This window comes from Lampetra planeri, chromosome 29 (assembly GCF_965212315.1).
Source record: "Lampetra planeri chromosome 29, kcLamPlan1.2.h2, whole genome shotgun sequence".
Classification (NCBI taxonomy): Eukaryota; Metazoa; Chordata; class Hyperoartia; order Petromyzontiformes; family Petromyzontidae; genus Lampetra; species Lampetra planeri.
Genome location: NC_136135.1, coordinates 1,803,951 through 1,824,802, shown reverse-complemented (window position 1 = coordinate 1,824,802; position 20,852 = coordinate 1,803,951). Strand labels below are relative to the sequence as shown.

General features: G+C 45.1%; 1 protein-coding gene across 2 annotated transcripts; it reads right to left on the bottom strand.

Moving 5' to 3' along the window:
- Positions 1-4,623: 4,623 nt before the first annotated feature.
- Positions 4,624-20,103, bottom strand: DDX6 (DEAD-box helicase 6). 2 transcript variants are annotated; one of them, XM_078608075.1, is made up of 13 exons: positions 19,932-20,103; positions 17,268-17,950; positions 15,584-15,647; positions 15,269-15,373; positions 13,881-14,010; positions 13,366-13,512; positions 11,225-11,442; positions 9,707-9,835; positions 8,302-8,418; positions 7,810-7,873; positions 6,865-6,966; positions 5,842-6,068; positions 4,624-5,256 (listed from the first exon to the last, which is right to left on the bottom strand). In XM_078608075.1, exons 2-12 carry the CDS (start codon positions 17,474-17,476, stop codon positions 5,854-5,856), a joined length of 1,500 nt encoding a protein of 499 aa, XP_078464201.1. In that variant the 5' UTR covers positions 17,477-17,950; positions 19,932-20,103; the 3' UTR covers positions 4,624-5,256; positions 5,842-5,853. The 2 variants fall into 2 exon arrangements, with proteins under 2 accessions (XP_078464201.1, XP_078464200.1); XM_078608074.1 differs by having other exon boundaries at positions 17,268-17,921; positions 19,932-20,088.
- Between the last annotated feature and the right edge of the window lie 749 nt (positions 20,104-20,852).

Genomic DNA, 20,852 nt, shown 5'->3' with positions numbered 1-20,852 from the left:
CCTGCTTCATCCAAGTGGGGGCTATGCAGGTTACACAAAAACAAAAATGACCGATGAAATACAAATGGGCATGGACATAATGTTAAGGATTGAGCTAGGAGAGGCAGACAATAATTGCCAGTAAAATAGAACGGTTTGCCAATAGAAACCACAAGAAATGTGTAGCACCTCTGCCCATGTTCACACGGCAAATCTGACCAAGAGAAGTCACTCTGTGGAACAAGGTGCTAAAAAAAGGACCATTGCCACAGAATGGCAAATTTGTACGGATAGATTACAATAAAAAGTCACTAAACTTTGGATAAATACCCTTTCATACAAGCAGATCCATACACTGCAGCTGCCAATAACACCTGGTTTATAGGGCTACGTTGTGGGGCAGCAGAGGGTATGATCGCAAAACCCATTATACTGTACGAGGACACCACCGTCGATGCTCCCCCATTCACCAACCCGCTGGTGAAGTATGGTCAATTAACTCCAGACCTTCAAGTGAGCTGTATATGTACATAGGTCCACAAGGCAAAATGGCAGCTTAAAGTCTTGTTTTATTTTGGCCTAATTAAGGAGTACAAAGGACGTGGAAACAACCTTCGAAAAACAGCTGATCTTTCAGGATGAAATCCAGATTAAACGCGTGCGTGTCACTTTAAACTCAATAGTACTCGGTGTAATGCCCAAATAAGTAGGTTACACATTGACAAGCAAGGTGGGGAATCCGTGGCAATAACAGGCCACATTTATATCTCAACCGGTGCCGTCCACTAGTCTGGGAGAAAGTGGTAACATTCAAGCACCACATTCTCACCAGGGCAAATTTTTGATTTGTGTTTTACTTCTCTCCAATGTGTTTTGGGTCCTACCGCATGTTGTTCGACACGTGGAAACAGTTCCCTCAATGTGAAGCGAAACACGCTGGATATGCCACAAACACGTGGTACAACACGAAAACTAAAAATGCAGAGCCATGACGCGTTCAGCCAGAACGTTTTAACAGGCCTTGGCGTCAAGACAAGAACACGACGATCACACCTTGCTTGTCAAGAGGATAACATCACATTGCACGACAGGGTGTCACGTTTTCTTCTCCCCTTTAAGATGGGTTGTTAATTTAAAAGCAAGCAAATATTTGCATCACAGTAACCACACGGCTCTATATCCAAAGCCAATTTAATTTAAACAAAAAATGAAGCCAGACAGTGACAGGCAGACTATATAACCACGTTTCCAAAAGCATTTTGTAACAAGGAAACCACAATTATTTTGCCTTGCCACTTTTTAAGATTGTTTAAATGCAATTACTAATGATGCAAACATGTGCATATTTGCAGAGTGGAGTCAAGACTGTAAACCACACATTTGCAGTGTATAACGGTTGCAAAAGCTTTGTTGAAAGGTAATTACGTGGTTTCACTTAGTGCTGGTCAGAAGCCAGCACAAAGGGTGACAAGCTTAAGATTTCTGTATGAGGTGGCCCCATCCAACAGCAGCGAATCATTGAGCAGGCAAAAGTAAACCCAAATTACTTGCGCCGGTGTTTAAATTTGGTTATCCCGTTTTAACATTGGATAGAAAACATTTACCGTTGGCTGGGTCACCCACTCACAATTACTTTACTCCCCCCCCGCCCCTGCTTACCCCCCCCCCCTCTTCCCACCCCCCCTTTCAAACCTACCCAAGCCCAATTTCATCTTTTCAAAAACAGGGGACCAAAATAAATTGGCATTTCTTTTTAATTTTGCCCATGGAAACCTAACCAAACACAATCTCCCAATTATGGCCCCTAACCCCACCCCCCCAAAAAAAAAGTTAACCTGACTGAACTTCAATAAACTATCAAGAGAAGTTTCCAACCTGTCACAAGCTGAAGTTCAGTCAGGACCCACAGGTTCCAGCCTCCACAACAAGATCTTTCCATAGGAAGTTGCTCGCAGGAGGAATGAGGTGCACTCAGGCTTGCAAAAAATTTCGACGGGGATCAGAGAACCAAACGACAAATGCGGTAGAGACAGTCCAGTGGTGCGGCATTGGGTTCCACAAGTGCACCTCTAGTAACAGTGGCCGTGCGCAGAGGGGAAAGTGCTTCAAACAGATTCCTCCTGCGAGTAACACATTCCTTTAGCTCACCACCTGCCGCTCTTCGTTTGCGTGGGTCTCAAACAACGAGGGCTCTTCCCCTTGGCTTCTGGGCTGCGACTTCAGGGCGCAGAGCCAGACCAACCTCTTCAATAAAAATAATAAAAGGTGAAAACAAAAGTGGTTGTGAGATGGGAGCACGAGGTTTCATCGCCCGCTGCCAAACGCGGTGGTTGAGGATGAGGAAACCTTGTGTGCCAGCTCACACGCGCGCGTCTTTTTGCACACGCGCCTCAGAACATCTCACGTTGTTAGGGTCGGCGTTGGCAGTGACGCCACTTTAAAAAAACGCCATTGGCATTCGTTACCACAAACTGCTGCAAAAAACTAGCCTCGATCTACTTAGAGCTTTATGCCGCATGCGCATTTGCTCGAGATGCCGAAATGTTTTGCTTCAGAGAACTGTGAATGAATGTGCTGTGGCCGCCTTACAAACAAGTAGATTAGTTGAAACGGCTCTCAATGTTATGCTAATACTTTGATGGTTTAAGTTTTGCACAAGTGAAAGCCCAAGTGAACGATTATTGTCCGAATGTTTCGCACCTCATTGTCAACCTCTAGGTAGGTCATACAAGAAATGCGTATACAACTGGCCAATGATACTCCAAACAAGCACGTGCACATTTGAATTGGCAACGAGTTTAAGAACGGGCATTCGACTTCTCCCATTTCAAAACTCTGGTAGCTGGCGAATATTTTAAATTCTCAAAGTTGAAAATGGTACAGCTGATGCAAGTGGTCGACCAAAAAACAATTTCTTCCTCCTACCGCTATATTCTTTTTTTTATAAATGCAACAGCCCACAACGATCGCCTAAATGCGGGCTTGTGCCCCAAAAAAGTGCAATACATCCAAACGAGCTGGGTTTCTTCTCACAGTTAGGGAATACATCTGTGCGCCATTTACTGCTCCCGTCGGCGGGACAGCCCGCTCACGGCAGCAGCAAGCTTCGGAAACGCGCAGAGTCCACACGCTTCTGTACAGTACAGGGGCGCTGGTGGTCGGTGCTCAGCCTGCCAGGGCCTGCCCATGGCGTGTATTGCAACGGTTGAAGACCACAGCCTGGGCATGGTTGAGCACCAAAAACGAGCGCATGGCAGGGGCTGGGGAGTTGTGATCATATAAAAACAAATAACACTCTTGCATTTCTGTACAGGAAGATGAGCGAAGGGAAAAATAAAATTATCCACAAAAACAAAAAAACGGAAATAAAAATTATGCACACGCGTTGCCGTTTGAAACCGCAGCCGACTGCACTAGAATGAACCTGGGGGCACAGGCGCAAAGAGAAGAGTGCAAATTAGTGCAGCTTTTAGAAAGACAGCTCTAAACTTGAGAAGCCAGGGGCCAATGCTGGCCAGGCCCACCTCCTCCCCTTATGCCAAAAGTGGCTGAAGCTTCAGAGGACACACACGTGGCTGTGGATGCCCGCCCATGCGCAAAACTCCGCTGTGGTGCAGGGGTGCCCACGAAGACCATTTGCAGGAAAGTTTTTAACATCGAGTAATCGTGGCTCCATTTAGGGCTTCCGTGTTGCTATGAAGCAAGAGTGCGCACTCGCTGCACAAGGTTGCAAGTGCACCCGCGTGATCCTCCACATGCTCAACTTCAGGGGACCTTTTTCGCCAAGGCTCACAAAGACCAACGTGCAACACACACACGCATTTTAACTCCCCCAACAGTTGAATGTGAATTACTGCTGCAACTGCAACGTGCCAAATTCTCACAAGTTTTCAAAAATTGTCAGCCACAATATTTACAACTCATGAAGCTTGATCTTTGCACCACTTGTCACGTACAATTGTGGTAAAATTTCACAACCATCAAAGCATTGCCATCATTTTCCAAAACGCCAAGAGCTAAGATTGGGGGCATTTTAAAACACGTGCATGGATGTGGTTTTGTTTCCGTTTGCTAGCCAGCCGAGGCCTTGAGCAATTATTTGGACGTTATTGTTAAATAAAACTGTTAATGCCTTACGCCCAGACGCAACTAGCAACACATGGGCCCCATCGCCAAACTGCAGAATGGACATGTTGCGCATGACCGGGCATCCAGGATGTTATTTACAAATGTACACTATTTACACAACGGTCCTCAGCTTGCCTGCAACACCATTTTAACAGCCATCTCTGGAGCATTAACAGGGACTTCTTTTTTTAATGATTTTTTTTTTGCCTTTCTTCTTTTTTCCCTCCCCTCCATTTTCTCTTCTCCGTTTTTTCAAACCAACAATTGTCCTCGTTTTCAGCAGGTTGCAAGGCCAGGGAGACACCACAACTCGGCTGCATAGTGTATTGCGCTTGGAGGCGGTGCCACCTTGCAAGTGTTCGCTGCCCTGTGCTGCCCGTGGTCTCCATGGCATCAGGTCCGTTTCAGCAGAGAAGCTCCCCCAACATCGCGTATGCCAACGCAGGCAAGCTGCCTGGCCCAGGACCACCCTTGTAAGCTGGTTTTTTTTAAATATCCATTCAGTTTGTTAAGGGATTTTTGTCTTTTGTACTTTTGTAATAGTCCAAAAATAACAATAACAACATTAAAAAACACAAGATTTGTTGTCGTCTTGTAACTCCAGAGGGCTTCCAAGTCAGTCGCGCTTGAGCACGCAAGCCTCTTGAACAGGCAGGCGCCGTCACGCCAATCCATTCTGTGAGCGCGATAAGAGCAGCACGAGCCACATTGCGGCATCTGCTCAAGGTTCCAAATCCCAGCGGCCGGGTGTTTCGCCCCACTGCCACATCTCATCTTTTGCACAATGCTTGCAGTATCGGTCAGTAAGGCACTTTTGTGCAAAAAATTATATTGTAGCACAGAAGTAACGGTCTAAACAGCAGGAGGAAAGGAGGGGGCTAAATTAATTCTTGAAGCTTTGAATGACAGACCTCCCAGAAACCCTACGCTCGTCACCATGTTTGTTTAAGAATTGTATGGTGATTAATTTTAACAGAAGGAATGCACTCCCAAATGCTGATATTTCTCTTATATACCTTCCAATTAAAATATTTTTGAAATAAGCAGTTGTAAATAAAAACTTTAAGGGGGCAGCGAAGTGTAACAATAAAAAAAAGCTGTGGCACGCCTCCAACATAAATGTCTTCTTGGAGGAAGCGTGCAGGATGCCTGAGGGGGGGGGGGGCAGAGACGGAACAAATTAAACAAATCACCGAGGGGCATGACAACCACATACAAGCAAACGACTGCAAATGGAGAGAGCCAAGCACAACCACGAGAATATTGTTCTTGTTACTTACATCAACAAAGGTTGTTAATTTCCAATTTAGCATGAATTGCCATTTTGGCATTTATTAAAACATACCTTCTTCTAAGTTACATCACAATAAGCTCAGATGAGCATTAAGTATGGCCAAACAAGTCGCATGCTCAACAGCGAGGCCTCTATCCAGCAGTGTTGACAAAAGGCCTACAAGTTGTTATAAACTATGGGAGGTATACCCCATCATTGGATTCCCCCCACCCCAACTTGAACTTCACCTCCCAAAGACGGGTTTTCCTCCTGCCCCATAGTCCCCCCCCCCACCCCGCCTCCCACCCCACGATCATCGTACACTATTCCCTCATCCCCTACCCCACAGCAACACCCTCTCAAGTCTCCGCACACCACCTTCACACCCGTGGGTGTAGGCCTGTGGCCGTCCCGCAATAGGGCTCCCCCCGCTGCACCAACGTAGCGACGCCAACACCCACCCTCGACTTGTCTTAGGGCTGCTGCTGCGATGGCGGCTGCTGGGCTGGCTGCTGTGTGCTGCCGCCCTCATCCGGCTCACTGTGGAACTCGGCCACGTACAGGCTCTTGTCAATGGTGCCCGGGATGGGCTTGATCTCGGTGCCCAGCTGCTCCTCGATGCCCTTCAGGTTGAAGCGGTCCTCGTACGTGATCAGGTTGATGGCCAGGCCCAGGTGGCCATAGCGGCCTGACGAGTTAGCACACACAGAGTCATTCAGCAAATTGTCAGTGTTCTACCCCTCTCCGAATTCCATTTAGTTTTTTTCCATTAGCATCATGTAAAAATCAAATTCAAATAATGTCACAATCGTACCTATTTGTAAAGGGAATGGCCCGCAAAAGCAGAGGCACTCAATTCTTCCCTTTCGCAAGGGGGCACATTTTCCCCATTCCCACTGTAATCACAGGTGGCTTTTACCCAGATTCACACAGTATCTCAAGCTGCTGGCTCAGAACTCGTAACTACTTAGAGCCAGGGGTTGAGTGCTGATATGTGCAGAGTGCTTAGCTAGAGCTGGGATGATTCGTGGATTAAAAATTGTAGGACTGCTTTCATGGTCAACTTGGGCTCTTTTAAAAAATGGGGGCCACCCCCACATCCTGCCTCTCAAAAGACAGGTCTCCTACAAACAATGCTGAGCACAATATGGCCGATTATGCAGACATCAAACCTCAACCGACCTTCCCATCCAGTAGCACACGTGGGAAGGATTTCCTTATAAATTTTTAAGCACAGGTCTTCATCCCATTAGTCTAGTTACCTAAACAATAATCGGTAGAATAATTTCAGGTTGGATAGACCAGCTTAATAGGCCAGTATTTTACAGCTCTACACAAGCAGTGGGAACAGTGCTGGTTAAATGTTGCCACAATGTTGGCCCCAAGAGCCTGTGCTCCCCCCTACCACCTCCAGTGAGTGCAAATGCACAAACATTGCCGGTTATACGTATAAAAATGTAATGATGGGTATCTCGTGTCCTTACCGGAACGGCCAATGCGATGCAGGTACGTCTCGGCATTCTTTGGGAAGTCAAAGTTGATGACCACATTCACAGCCTGAATGTCAATTCCTCGGGTGAACAGATCTGAAAGTTCATATTGAAATTGACTTTAATTTACCCACACAAAGGTCAAGCAACACAATACTTGCTATTCGATAAAATAAGGCTATTTCTCCTGAAAAGTGTGACTTTTTAAAAAAACATATACAAAAGGTCCTGCATTTGGATAACTATCCAATTAATTTAAGGGTTTTGCAAGTGGTAGAAAACATGAGAACACCTATCACGCATGTGTAGTGAATATAACCCTGAAAAAAAACCCACAGAAGGCCCATGGAACCCAATGCTGTTGTCACCACCTGGCTCTTGCAGTCCAGTGGATTGAGTTGCACAACTCGCCACGATTCATAAACCCTCGACAACAAAGCATTGGAATAAACCCCACCATTATATTTTTCATTTAACATGTTGGTATCTATATGCAAATCATCCCTCCAGTCACTAAAATGGGTATCACTGGTAAAGTGATCGTCCTTTGGAATGTGGAATATCCACAACTCTGGGCTGTAAGAGATCATCACTACCTCAAAGTTCATTTGACCAATAAATAGCATCGACTACATTGTTTAAAATGTAAAAAGGTACAAGAGAATGGGAAATACATAAATGTACAATCTCTACTTTTTAAGTTTCGTTAAGAGTGTGACCGGACCCAGGGTGAGCACTGTTGTAATCGACAAGGTCACAACTAAATAGTGTAAAATACCAGAGTACAACAGTGCATATCCAGACATGGCAGAGATGCCATTGCAAGCCATGCGATTAATTCATTTAAGGGAATGGACAGGTGTACACAGCCTCGGTGACAAGATTGAGTCCATGGTGACGCTGTATCTAGTTTTGAAGCCAGTGAGGCAGCGAGCTTACCGGAACACACCAGGTTCCGACATTCTCCCCTCCTGAAGTCGTGGAACACACGATTACGATGCTCCTGCAGAAAGGAAACAAACCAACAAAAACACACGTGTACAGCCTTTTGTTAAACCACTTATGGATCAAGGCCTCCCCATACCATGTCATTAATGAGGGTGGTTTGACAAGACTTCACCATGCTAAGTTACTGCTGGTTGGTGAAGGCCAGGAGCAGATGTGGGAAAAGTACAGGACAATGGATTTTTCCAAAATGTAGCTCCAGCCTAATATGCATGAACACCCATCCAAAGGCTATCCAGGCTCAAACCTTGCTTAACCTCAGAGATCAAAAAGCAACGTAAGAAAATTACAATAAAATGAGAGGACCACTCCTCACCATTCCACAGCGTGATGCAAATACCCCAGTCCTAAAAAAACTCTACAAGGTGTCTCAGCCAAGTTGTGTGGCAGTTTTGCCACTATTTAAGAACCGAATGGCAGACGCACCTGCTTCATCTTGGCGTGGATATAAAAGCAAGAGTAGCCGAGCTGTGTTATCTTCTTGGCCAGCAGCTCCACGCGCTGAGTTGAGTTGCAGAAAATGATCGACTGATTGATCTGCAGCTGTGGGAATGAAAAAAAAGATAAGGATTAGAAAAAAGCACAAGGGAGGATATAGATAAAAGGGCAGATTCCACTCCACTCAGAACACATTACATTTAAAAAAAAGTACCTTTAACTGTTGAGGAAAACCTGGGTAGAAAACCAAATGGATTTCACCGCATTTGCAAAAATGCCAGTTCTAAACTGCTAAACTACACCATAAATTAAGTGACAAACCTATAACAGGCAAGTTGACTTCCAAACATCCTCACTTATGGACCAGTTTCCATGACTTTTTTTACATCAACTTGCAAACACGAACTTGCATTTGCACACTAAACCGCATAACTATTGTATTCAGCGAAGCAATCCTCCACGAGATATATGGTCACAGCAACCAGCTGTGAGTGTGCGGGTGCATTCCCCCATGTGTGGAGCGGTAGCGCAACCGGGGAGTGCGCTTCGCAACCAACCCGGCTACCCAAGTTAGATTCCCATTCATGACCAACATCAGTGACGATTATTTGAATGGATCCTGGCCTTTCGAGGTCGACTTGGCCTCAAATGAGTACCTGGTGCATGCAGTGTTGGCCACAACCTCTCTTGTGCCATGCCTGCCTTCATAGGCGCTGCTTGATAACAGTACTTGCCCCTACAGCCTGTCAAGGCTATAAAAGGGGATTATTTATATTTGTTGTGTGTGCACGCATGCACAATCATGGAGACTCATTATGCCCCTTCTTATATTCAAGCCACCATCAGGACTCCAGGAAAGTGAAAATGTTAACGGATTGTTTAACATTATGTTATTTTAGGTTTTAACTACCAAACGGTATTTATTACAGTATTATAAGCAAACGTACAATATTTATTCTTATTTACGAGTTTAACAATGCGCTCCCTTTTTGTTGAACCGTAAACACATTTTATAAAACACTAACCATGTGCATTTGAAAAAGGACATTGTGTTCCGTCTTGCCAACGGATCTCAAGAACGGAACCTGTTCGCAAGTTGAGAACTGCCCGAACTGCCAATTCAGCCATTGGCTCTCAAACTAGCCTGGGATCAATTTCTAGAGCAAGTTTTAAAAAATTGTCAGCCACAATATTTCCAACTCCTAAAGCTTGATCTTTGCACCACTTGTCACGTACAATATGCCCAATGTTTCATACAACTTCTTGAGATGTGGCCGTATTTTAAATTATATACAAATATAAACGGTTGTCAATTACCTTGTGCCCAAAAAAATCAGACTTCCAGGGTTGGGGACATACATTTACAAACGTGAACATGTGCGAGGGCCCATACCTTGGAGAAGAGCGTGTTCAGACAGTGCACTTTCTGGCGCTCATTGACGTAAGCGTAGAACTGTGTGATGCCCTTCAGAGTGAGCTCCTCCATCAGGTTTATCTCGTACGGCTTCTGCAGGTGCCGATTCTTGATGGATCAGAAACAAAACATTATTAACATCAAGCCAGACAGTTCTTGCAGTTGAGCTTCATTTTGAATTATTTATTGCATTGTCAGTTTCATCAATCACCACCTCATATATTCCATATTCACCAACTAGTAACCGATCATCGTAATTTACAGCAATTGTCAATTAATTGCAGGATAAAGGCCGTCAGTCGTGGGGATTCACAGACCATATGACCAAATGTCATCACCTTGGCAAGTGCAGGTTGATTGAAGGGAGTGACCCAGGCCCTAGGACCTATTCTGATTTTGCTCACCACTGATGTTTGCGAAGGCAACAACTGAACCAAGGTCTCAAAACAATTTACAGCAGTGAGCAAGCCTTTGTATTATTGTATGTAGTTATATTTGTTGAAATATATTCCAATCTTTTTTTGTAGTGCATAGTCAAATATATAAAGATGACTGCCACTAGCAAATCAGTCCACTCCACCCCCTTATGTAACATACACATTTCCAAACCAGGGGTTTCCAACCTTTGACCTGTGGACCACAGCTCAATTCAAAACATGTTTGCAGACCACTATGTGCTGACAAATATGGATTTGAGAAAACACCAACAGCTCCATGGACTGTTTACCAGTCTTGAAAAACACTAGGTCCACAAACCTAAAGATGGGGAACTACTGGTTTGAACCCCAATTAATGTACATATTAGATGTGTAACAATTAATCAATCGATATATTCTAATGGCCCCCTATATATACATTACATCCTGGAAGAAAATGTTTTTCAGTTCATGTGTGTTGTCATGTGTTCTTATGCTTCTGGCAATGCCAGTCACAATTGTTAAAAGAATGTTCTTGAATCAAACGACAACTCCATATCATCGATTCCTGAGGGAATTAAATGTTAAGACCCTTCGTTCATACCAGGGTTGCTTAAATGTGGCGATATGCTAGATCACACAATACAAGACCAATAATGTTACATGATGATTATAGGTTAATGCTTTTTGACCTTCATTTTCTAACAAGTTTTAAATAGAGTTCACAATATAGACCTAAAAAAATAGCCATTGCCAATTTAAATGCTTTGAAAAACGTTTCATCGATTGCATGATGGTTATATGACGTCACCATTTCCTGTAGTCCGTTTTTTTACTTATTTATTGTGTAACTGACAGTGGTATACAAGTGTGATAGAATGGAAAATAAGACTTACTATAGCAGGTGTATTTTGATTGAAAGCACCACCAAAAATTTGCCAAGAGTTTCAAAACTGATAGCCATAATTGTAGTATTGTGAAAACTGATATTGTATTGTTGAAAAAAGCTATCGTGGCAAAGCAAGCATCGCAGAACCACACACGTTGGGGGAAGTGGTACAAACTCTGCAGGGAGGCTCACCATGAACTTTTGCACACTCAGCGGGAAGGTGGCGGAGTACAGCAAGATCTGGCGGTTGCGCGGCATGGCACGGATGATGTCATCGAGCATCTGCACAAAGTCCTGCGACAGAAGCTTGTCGGCCTCATCCAGCACAATCATCTGCACGGCATCCACTTTGGCCAGGCCCTTGTTGATGAGGTCCAGGATGCGGCCAGGTGTCGCGATTATGACGTGCACTGCGAGTGCGGGACAAACGCGGATATTGGCGACGAGGCTCAACGATGATACGACAGGCAGTGCTTGCGTCCACAAGCATTACCTTACACTTTATTTGTCAGCACAAAGTCCTTGCAGCAAAAAATGTAACTCTTGATATCCCGAATGGGAGGGGGGGGGGGGTATGGCCCAGATAAAACAGATAATTTTAAACTAATATGGGTATAAAACCCATGTTTCCCTATGAAAGATGGGAATGAAAAAGTAGAATGGGTCCTGTTGTTAATACTTCCTAAAAGTAATTGGTTCTTTCGTCACGTTTGTGGAAGCACAGCCATGCTCTACGAGGCATTTGACCGCCAATGTAAAGATTTTTAATGAAAGCATGAAGAATCTGCAATCTGGATAATCTACCCACATATATGGACATTCAACAGTATACAGATGTTTCATATAGCTCTTCGTACAAGTCATAAGGTATCATGTTTAGGAGTGATTCCCACCTATCAGTGGTGGTTTGTGACATCGTAACGGATTCCCCCCCCACCCCCCCGAGTTCCCTTCACTAACCTACACTGATCATTAATTTATACAATCGACTTGGATACTGAAAATACATTTTACTTCAGAGTAAATGTGTTAATGTTTTGGCTACATAACATCAAGTTAATAGGTCACAGATCAATATTGTACAAGGTTAGTTGGTTGAAACAAAGGTATTTCTTTACTTTCGGATATAAATATATAGAATTAAAACTGTTATTTTATTGACTTACACCATCATCCTCTGCTCAATTACATAACCAATCTTTTATAGTATTGTTGGTGACCTACTAGGGTTAGTGGTTTATCAAGACCAAGGTTAAAAAAATCCACATTAATAACCTAAATGTGGAAACACACCACATGGTAATACGCCAGAGAAAACAAATATTTCAACTCAACAGCTTGCATCATCCATGATGCCCTACAGCGACTTAGTATATCAATGCATTTAGACGCCCAATAACACATGACATAACCACTTAACATTATTAAGGCACAGTTGGGATGTGTGAAATGTAGCCGATAGCAAATTGTCAGGATTAATCTTCACTTGAGTTGTATGAAAGCAGATTAACACCCACATCTTTACTTGCTCCACACAACTCGGCTAAACCTTGATTTGCTCCAGCTTAACAAAAGCCTACATTCCAATTAAACTGCATATGAGTGCTTAAATATACCAAGTAGAATTATCCAGGTTTTATTATAGTACAATTATCAATCTCAGAATATGGGTAATTGTTATACAGTTGTAAATATCCAAGTATAAATCGACATGTATAATAAATTACACATTTCAATTAGTTATATTATCTCGTTCCAAATGTGTTTGTTTCACCTCGATTTAACACTTTGCAATATTTTTTTTGATGAATTTATTAATTCTGTCCATCTGTTATGGACAGAGGGGAACAGAACTGTTGGAAAGATGATCCAATGAACCCACCTGCAGTATAAAGCAGCGTTGCTAGGAGGGACTTTGTCCTTTAGAAACCGGACAAATTGACCAGAGTTGCCAACATTTGAGACAAAACAGAATAAAAAATAATTGCAAATAACCAAATGCGGTTTGCCGCGACAGCTTCCTCCCACCTTCTACACTGCTAATCACTACCCAACGCAAATGCGTTTTGGGCAAGCGTTACATAAAGCATACATGGTTTTCATAACTTTACAACTCGTTTAGTTGTTCAAATACCCGAAATGAAACATTTGCATATCAATACATGTGGACGTGTCACGAGCCTAAGAATATATTTTCATATTGTTACATGTCATCCTTCCCTCACCTCACCTACGTTGGAAAGCTAGAGGTGAGGATAGCCTAGGCATGGATTTTCCCTTTGGCAGCAGATCTCCCCCTTGAACCGTGTACGCATGCAAGCGCTGCTCTTTACCAGTCTCGTCGAGACGTAGAATGTCGTCTCTCAGGTTGGTGCCGCCGGTGGTGGCCATGACTTTGACGCCACCCATGTGCTTGCTGAGCTCGATGCAGATCTGGCTGGTCTGCAGCGCCAGCTCACGCGTCGGCACAATCGTTAGTGCTGCCGGGGGACACACGGAGGAAATCAGAGCTATGCTAGCATCACCTTGGATGCAGCAGCCCACACAAGTCAATAAAACTTCACAATAAAATGTGGATATACGGAGCAGTGGTACTACGCTTTCATCAATTATTGGTCTACAGACCACAACCTCAGGTAGTCATGCCATCTGTGATCCGACTGGAAGCTGCCATCAGTTGCGCACTAGGGGGCGCTATGATCAGATGTGTCAAGCTTTTTTTTTACAATAGAAAATGGTGACAGCAACCATTGCTGGTTGCAAACGCCAGTGACTATTGTTGTAAAATTGCCTTCGTGCATCGTAGCCCTCAGGGGTCGTGTGCCAACATGAACAGGTTGAGACGCACCTTGAATGTAGGGCTTCTTCATGTCCAGACGCTCTAGCAGGGGAATGAGGTAGGCTCCGCTTTTACCGGTCCCGTTCTTGGCACGCGCCAGAATATCCCGCCCAGACAGTGCAATAGGGATGCTCTCTTCCTGCAGGCGCCAAGTCAGATTTTGCACAGCAACAGTATTAGTATTCATTAAGCTATCCAGTGGCACAGACATACATTTGAAAATGTCCCCATCTAGCATGTACTCAATAATCTATTGTTTTCTGGTATTTTGTATTTCCATTTGTCTATCTCCTTCGTAGCATGTCCCATCGAGTGTAAATTAGCATATCATGCATATCATTTGCACAATTGGTCAATGGAATGTCAAAAACTATTGAGTGCTCATGTACCAATAGCCCCTACAAAAACACACCTTGTATAAAACACTAGCTTTTTTTCCCGTCCAAGGACAAGTGTATATTGCAGTAAATCTGAAATATTCAATAGAAAAAATGTTCAGCCGCTAAGGTGTGCGGCATGTGGAGTGCGCGACCTTGCGGTAGTGTAACTTTTCAAGCGGGCATGAATATTAATGAAGGGGGGGGTTCTTTTGCAGTGACGTCACACACGGTTGTCGCACTGTACTGTGTAGATGTATTTTTTACCATCACTTTTTGTAAAGAACGTCATATTTGAAGCAACTTGGCGTAATAAATGATTTAATTCATCTCGATCGTCCTCTGCGTTAGTGTAAAAATCCACCCACTCGTGAATATTAATGAGGGGGGCCTCATGTGGAGTGACATCACACGCAGGACGGACAGACATTTCTGGGTGATTATAGGTAATTAACTTTGTAAACCATGCAGACCTGGTGTGCAACTTTTTCTACAGCAATGTACACAATATTTAATATATAGCACTTGCATGCTCAAAGCAAAATCTATGCACGTACCCTTGTTTTTACACCGCATTTGGTACAAATATATTTTTTGCTCATTATTTCAGGTCTCATTTGCACGAGAATAAAAAATGCACATTGGATTTTGAACATTTCTCAAACCGAATCGTGACCTGTCATTTGACGGGTGCGTCATTACAAGGACCAATAATACAAATGGATTTTGTTGAAAGGCCAACATCAAATTAGTTGTGCAAGTCTCAAGATGAGTTATTGGATTATGTATCGCGTACCCTACCTACTCACAATTCAATAACTCATTATGAACTGGGGTCAAGACTTCATGATTAAGTGCACCATCTTGTTTGTACCAGCAATTGCCTTAAGTAACATTTTCATAAAACTTTTAAGAAATTGTACATAATCAATATCCACCGAGAATCCAAGAGGCATGGCAATTATAAAAATACATTTTGAAGGGGATGAATCTTCACATTATGCACTGGAAAGTTCTCACCTGGATTGGAGAGGGCTTTTCCCAGCCCTTCTCAAAAATGCCCATGAGCAGCTCACGCTTCAGGCAGTAGTCCTCAAACTCGTTTCCTTTCGTGGCGGTCACGTCCTGGACACAAACAGACACCACTATTGCTCACCCTCCAGTCGCACAGATGGGTTGGGCCATGTCTTGAGCATTTCTTCTCGTGCCTTTCCAGTGGTGCATGGCGAAAGCTTGAAATGCTCAAGACGCAGCCCCAATCCAGAAGATCCAAATTTGGAATTTGACAAAATCCTTAGTGAAAGTGGGCGACCAACATGAAACAAAGCCACTTACTGAAGTCTTTACTCTTCTGTCTTTTGGTGGCAACTTCAGACCTGCCTTCCAGTCATCACCAGGTCTAAAATGTTTCACGCAAACAAAACAAATTCTTACCAAGAAAGGCTTATGGTAATCAGAATATGGTGCAACATCGTCACAACCCAATGTCACCAAAACACATAGCCCAAATGACCACTGTAAAAGTAACAATTACATTTGTCAAGTAAACAGATCAATGTTCTTCTAAACATCACGTGTCCTTCGTTTGCTTGAGCTAACACTTCAGACAATTCAGTCAGCAGAATCTCCATGTTCGAAGGAGCATGGGGTAATGCTCATCGGTTGGCAGCCAAGTGGATAAAATGACACTCGTATAGCAGGGGCAGGCTACAATGCAGTTCCCAAAAAGTGGTACTTAATATGGGCTGTGACATTGCCTGGCTCGAGCGTGGTTGCTGCGGTTAAGTTTGAATCCAGCTGCCATCCACAGCAGATGAATTAACCTTAATATGTGCATATTATTTGCAAGAGTAGGCTATTGTGTGCCAGGATGAGGGCAACAATTCGAAAATTACCAGTAACTTATTCAATCAAGATTATACTGCACAATTGTCCCCTACTGGCAGACTAATGTCCAGGGCACTTGCAATTTAGACTATTTTAGCGACCACGGAGTTAGATTGGTTGCACGGACCTCAAGACGAGGCTTTACAGTTAGTAGATCAGCCAAATAATGGCTCAACATCAGAAAAGTAATTTGGTTTTCTCTCCAACACTCATGCCACTTCGAACTGGTATTTTAGCCTATTATTTCATGCTGGCCACTACTCTTGGAATGTGCTTGTATCCACACTACGCAACCACTCTTAACTGCTGATCGACTGTGATGTACTCATTTATAAATGCTGGGTGGACAGATGTGGAGAGGATTAAAAAACGTGTCCCATTGTTTTAATTGCTGCACTGGCAGATCAAACTGCCAACATATGGATTGAAAATTCAGCAATAACCATTATACACAGCAGGATCATGTTAGTGTTGTTGAAGTTCCAAGACACAAACAAGCTCCAATCACAGATAAATACCAAGACCAGTGGTTTCCAACTTGTGGTCCGCAAAACTGAGAAGTGGCATGCAAAAGGGCTGCAGACATTTTATTGCATGGTGGCCCTCAATGTTGAGGGTTGACATTGGCCTACGAGTTCAGAAAGGTTGGAACTCAATTATGTTTTGCAGAGCTGTCCAACCAGAGCTTGAACTTCAATAGCTTAAGTGCATTCTACAGATGTCAATTTTACCACTCTAATACAATTTTACAAGTCAATAAAGTAATTTCTGGAGTTAACTATGGCAAAATTAATGCCCATTCAATTGGAATCTTGTTATATTTAACAAAGCTTCAAACTCAAAGCATGAGCCTACAGCAGAGTCGTGCATGTTAGAGCCAGGCATTGAATGGCCGGCTTTTACTCGGGTCCCTTTAAAAATGTCCGCTCCTACATCCTGCCAACGAAGTTGGGGAAACCCCTACCATGCCACACGGCTGATGTGACGGTTACCAAGCCTCATCTAAAACATCAACTGTACACGTGGATATGCTGAGTCTTGTTTATATTTTCAACTTATTCGATTTATCTAAGTAAAAGCACCAATAATCCAATAACCCAGCTCTACCTCAGACCACACCAAGCACCCTTACTTGACACCGCTGCCCGCGCCTGGGTTCTGCGCCTGGGACCCTCCGTGCATGCTCGCCGACTGCAGCGCTGTCGAAGACATGGGCATCGGGCCCTTGGACTGAGACATCATAGTGGGCGCGTTCACTCGGAGCATGTTGGGCCCTGTCGAGGACCTCATCTGGCCGCCCATGCCCACGGCAACACCGTTTTCTGTGCGTGTGGCAGCCATCGTCTCCGCCCTTTTTAAGAAGTTCAATCTTGGTCGCAAATCTGCTGCTCGTCCCTCCACTCGCGGCCCCAAACAGCAGTCCCGTCAAGAATCTTCACAAGTTCATATAAATAACGAAAAGAAAAATCTTCGAAATTATATACTCTATATTGAATTTTCTTTAAAAATAAAAACGCAAAGAAATTGTCGGCACTCCGACTCTTTAAAAATCAGAGTTCGAGGAATTCAGAAATTATGAGAAATTGAGGTTTTTTTTTTGAAGTTCGAAAGCTGGAGAACTCTTCCCGCAGCAGTCGTCTTTTGTTGTGCGTCCAAATGTCAAGAGGAGCGGTCGCGTTTCCAGAACGCGCCGGCCTCCCGTGAGGACGCTGGCAGGGAGCTCCCCGAAATCACCTCAGGAGACCTCCAACCACCGCACACAGCTTCCACTTGTCAGACTCACAAACTGCAAACACGGCACAAAATAAAATATGGCTAAAGAAGCCAAGTCAAACAAAACAGACAATGCGCCCGTTAAAAAGGAAAGACGTTCACTGCAGTTTGGGCATGACTTTTATTTTTCTAAGATCAATGAATTGGAAGATTTCTCAATATATAGTTAAGCATATAAATCATGCAGCACTCAAAATTATTAATACGAGTGGTTCTTGGCAATAACAATGTAGGAAAATTATATATAATGCTCGACTATTGATGAGAACTTGAAGGTCGAAAGTGGTGGAGGGATTCTTGTAAACAAATACGAGAACATCAGGTCAATAGACAAACATTTTTATTCTGCGGACGGACATTTAGGTCTGTTCGTTACTTCAATGAATTACCGTGTGTTTAACCTTTACGTATTGCTTTGTTATAGGTTTCTGAGGCAATTAGATTTAAACATCGATTAGCAAAGCTATTATTCTCCCAGTAAAATCCAGCCCTCCCTCAAGCGACAATGTAGCCTGGATTGTGGCCAATGGTCCCTACCAAGGTAGCACAAAAGGTCATACCAGCTGGAGACGCGTGTTAAAGCCCCCCCCCTCTCAATCCAGTTGTGGCCTACGCACTCGCAAATCTCCGGAGGTAGGGGGCTAAGGGGTTAGGGCCAGTGACATGGCTAGGGTCAGTGGAAGGGATAGCACTTGTGAATGGTGGGCTAATTGATTAGTCAGCGGGATAACTCGTACTAATGGATGACGAAATGAAGAGGCAAAGCCAATGGAAGGGCTATAGTATGAGGGTGGCTGGGAGCAGGAGAGGACCAGTGCGACGGCTCACACTCTTGACTAATTGGTTAGGGATAATTATTTAGTGCTACTCAAAACCGCTTGCACGTTCTCCACATTGCAAAGTTGTAATATTTAGGCCACTTTGTTTCTGGTGTTTACAGTGCCCATCAGTCGAAGCACTTGCCCTCCCATGGGAGCAAAGTTTCGTAATGTTTTCAGGCAAGTCGCCTTTTTGTTGCAGCTCAAACATCGCGAGTTAAAACAGAACCTTGTTGACATCGGCATATTGGTAATACACCACAATTGTTACTAAATTTAGATACATTCGCACGCTCCCAAAGCACCCAGGGCACTGCTAAAATGGACAGCAGTTGCGTATTTTCTTAAGATGGTGGATCAGACTTGCGGAACTCCCGCAGGTTCGAAGGAACTCGGGGACAGAGCAAAGCGAGAAGACGGCCAAGTGGAGGAGATCGTGGACCCGTCTCTTTACCGAACCCGACAGAGTTTGCGTGGATTTCTGCCTCAAGCACTTCGGGGTTTCCCCCGCCCCCCCCCCCCAAAACGTTAAAAAAAATCGCTCCTTAAATTGAAATTGGTTAACAATTACGACGTAGGACCCTCCCCGAATGAAGAAACGAGTACTCGGCGAGGATTGACTGAAATAAAACCATTCGAAGTTAACGTTTATTCGCTTGTGCAATGCAGCACAATGAGAGCCAGGAATTGCATTACGCACCATTATACGATGTTTTTTTTTGCGTAAACAACTACTCTAAAAGGCAACACCGGTGACATAACAGCTGCTACGTCCTTCCTTCTCGATGCAATCGTGTATTACGTCGGAATATTTAAGAATATTTATATTTCACATTTTAAACAGTAAAAGCGCAATAACCTAAACCCACGTCACAAACCCGGCCCACAAATTTCGCTCGACACAAAAAAAACCTCAACGCCACCAATGGTGCGCATTTTAAGCGTTTCAAACCACCAACAGTTCCCATAAAAGCGACGGGATGATAAACTGCGCTTATTTAGCCGGCAATTTTTGCTATTTTACCCCAAAAGATTGCGAATTTATCGTTGGGAGGGGACGGTCAGGAGAAGCCTCCGAGGCCCTTCGCATCCGCGTAGTACACAAACAACCAGAGGCCAGATTCGCGTCGACACAAATCCCATTTCACCGAGCATCGATCGCGAAAAATAATGTCGCCGTTTCGATAGGCAGGAAGCGCACGAACCGTACGAGACGACTGCGTCTCTCGATGAGCCGGGCTTGGGTGCGGATGGAGAAGGATTGATTTGTCTCTCGAACGCCTCTCCCTTTCAGCGGCCCAACTCCACCAACATGGCCGCTCGCTTAAGTACGTCCAACTCCCACAGTGCACCGCGGGGCCCGGGCCAGCGATGGGGCGAAGGGGGGGGTGTTTGAATGAAGGGGCGGGAGGGGGGGGACGAGGGGGAGGGGTTGAGGGGCGGGGCGCGGGGGAGTTTGAATTGAGGGGCTGGAAGGGGGACGAGGGGGGGGGCGAGCGGGATTGAGGGGCGGGGCGCGGGAGAGTTTTAATTGAGGGACGAGGGGGGGGACGAGGGGGGGGGGACGAGGGGGGCGGACGAGGGGGGGGGGACGAGCGGGGGGGGACGAGGGGAGGGGCGAGCGGGGGAGAGGTGGGGTTAGGGGCGGGGCGCGAGAGAGTTTGAATTGAGGGGCTGGAAGGGGAGGGACGAGGGGGGGGGCGAGGGGGATTGAGGGGCGGGGCGCGGGGGAGTTTTAATTGAGGGACGAGGGGGGGGGGACGAGGGGGGGGACGAGGGGGTGGGGACGAGCGGAGGGGCGAGCGGGGGAGAGGTGGGGTTAGGGGCGGGGCGCGGGAGAGTTTTAAATGAGGGGCGGGAGGGGGGGACGACGGAGGGTTGAGGGGCGGGGCGCGGGGGAGTTTTAATTGAGGGGCTGGAAGGGGACGAGGGGGGGGGCGAGGGGGGTTGAGGGGTGGGGCGCGGGGGAGTTTTAATTGAGGGGTTGAAAGGAGGATGAGGGGAGGGGCGAACGGGGGAGAGGTGGGTTGAGGGGCGGGGCGCGGGGGAGTTTTAATTGAGGGGCGGGAGGGGGAGACGAGGAGGGGGCGAGGGGGGCTTGAGGGGCGGGGCGCGGGGGAGTTTTA

Bases quoted from the DNA above. Each gene is read 5' to 3' on its own strand.
- DDX6 (XM_078608075.1), bottom strand. From the start codon at position 17,476: ATGGCTGCCACACGCACAGAAAACGGTGTTGCCGTGGGCATGGGCGGC. The intron at 14,011-15,268 runs GTGAGAACTTTC...TGGCGCCTGCAG, and splicing joins AAAAGCCCTCTCCAATCCAG to GAAGAGAGCATCCCTATTGC. The intron at 6,069-6,864 runs GTAAGGACACGA...CTAACTCGTCAG, and splicing joins GCATCGCATTGGCCGTTCCG to GCCGCTATGGCCACCTGGGC.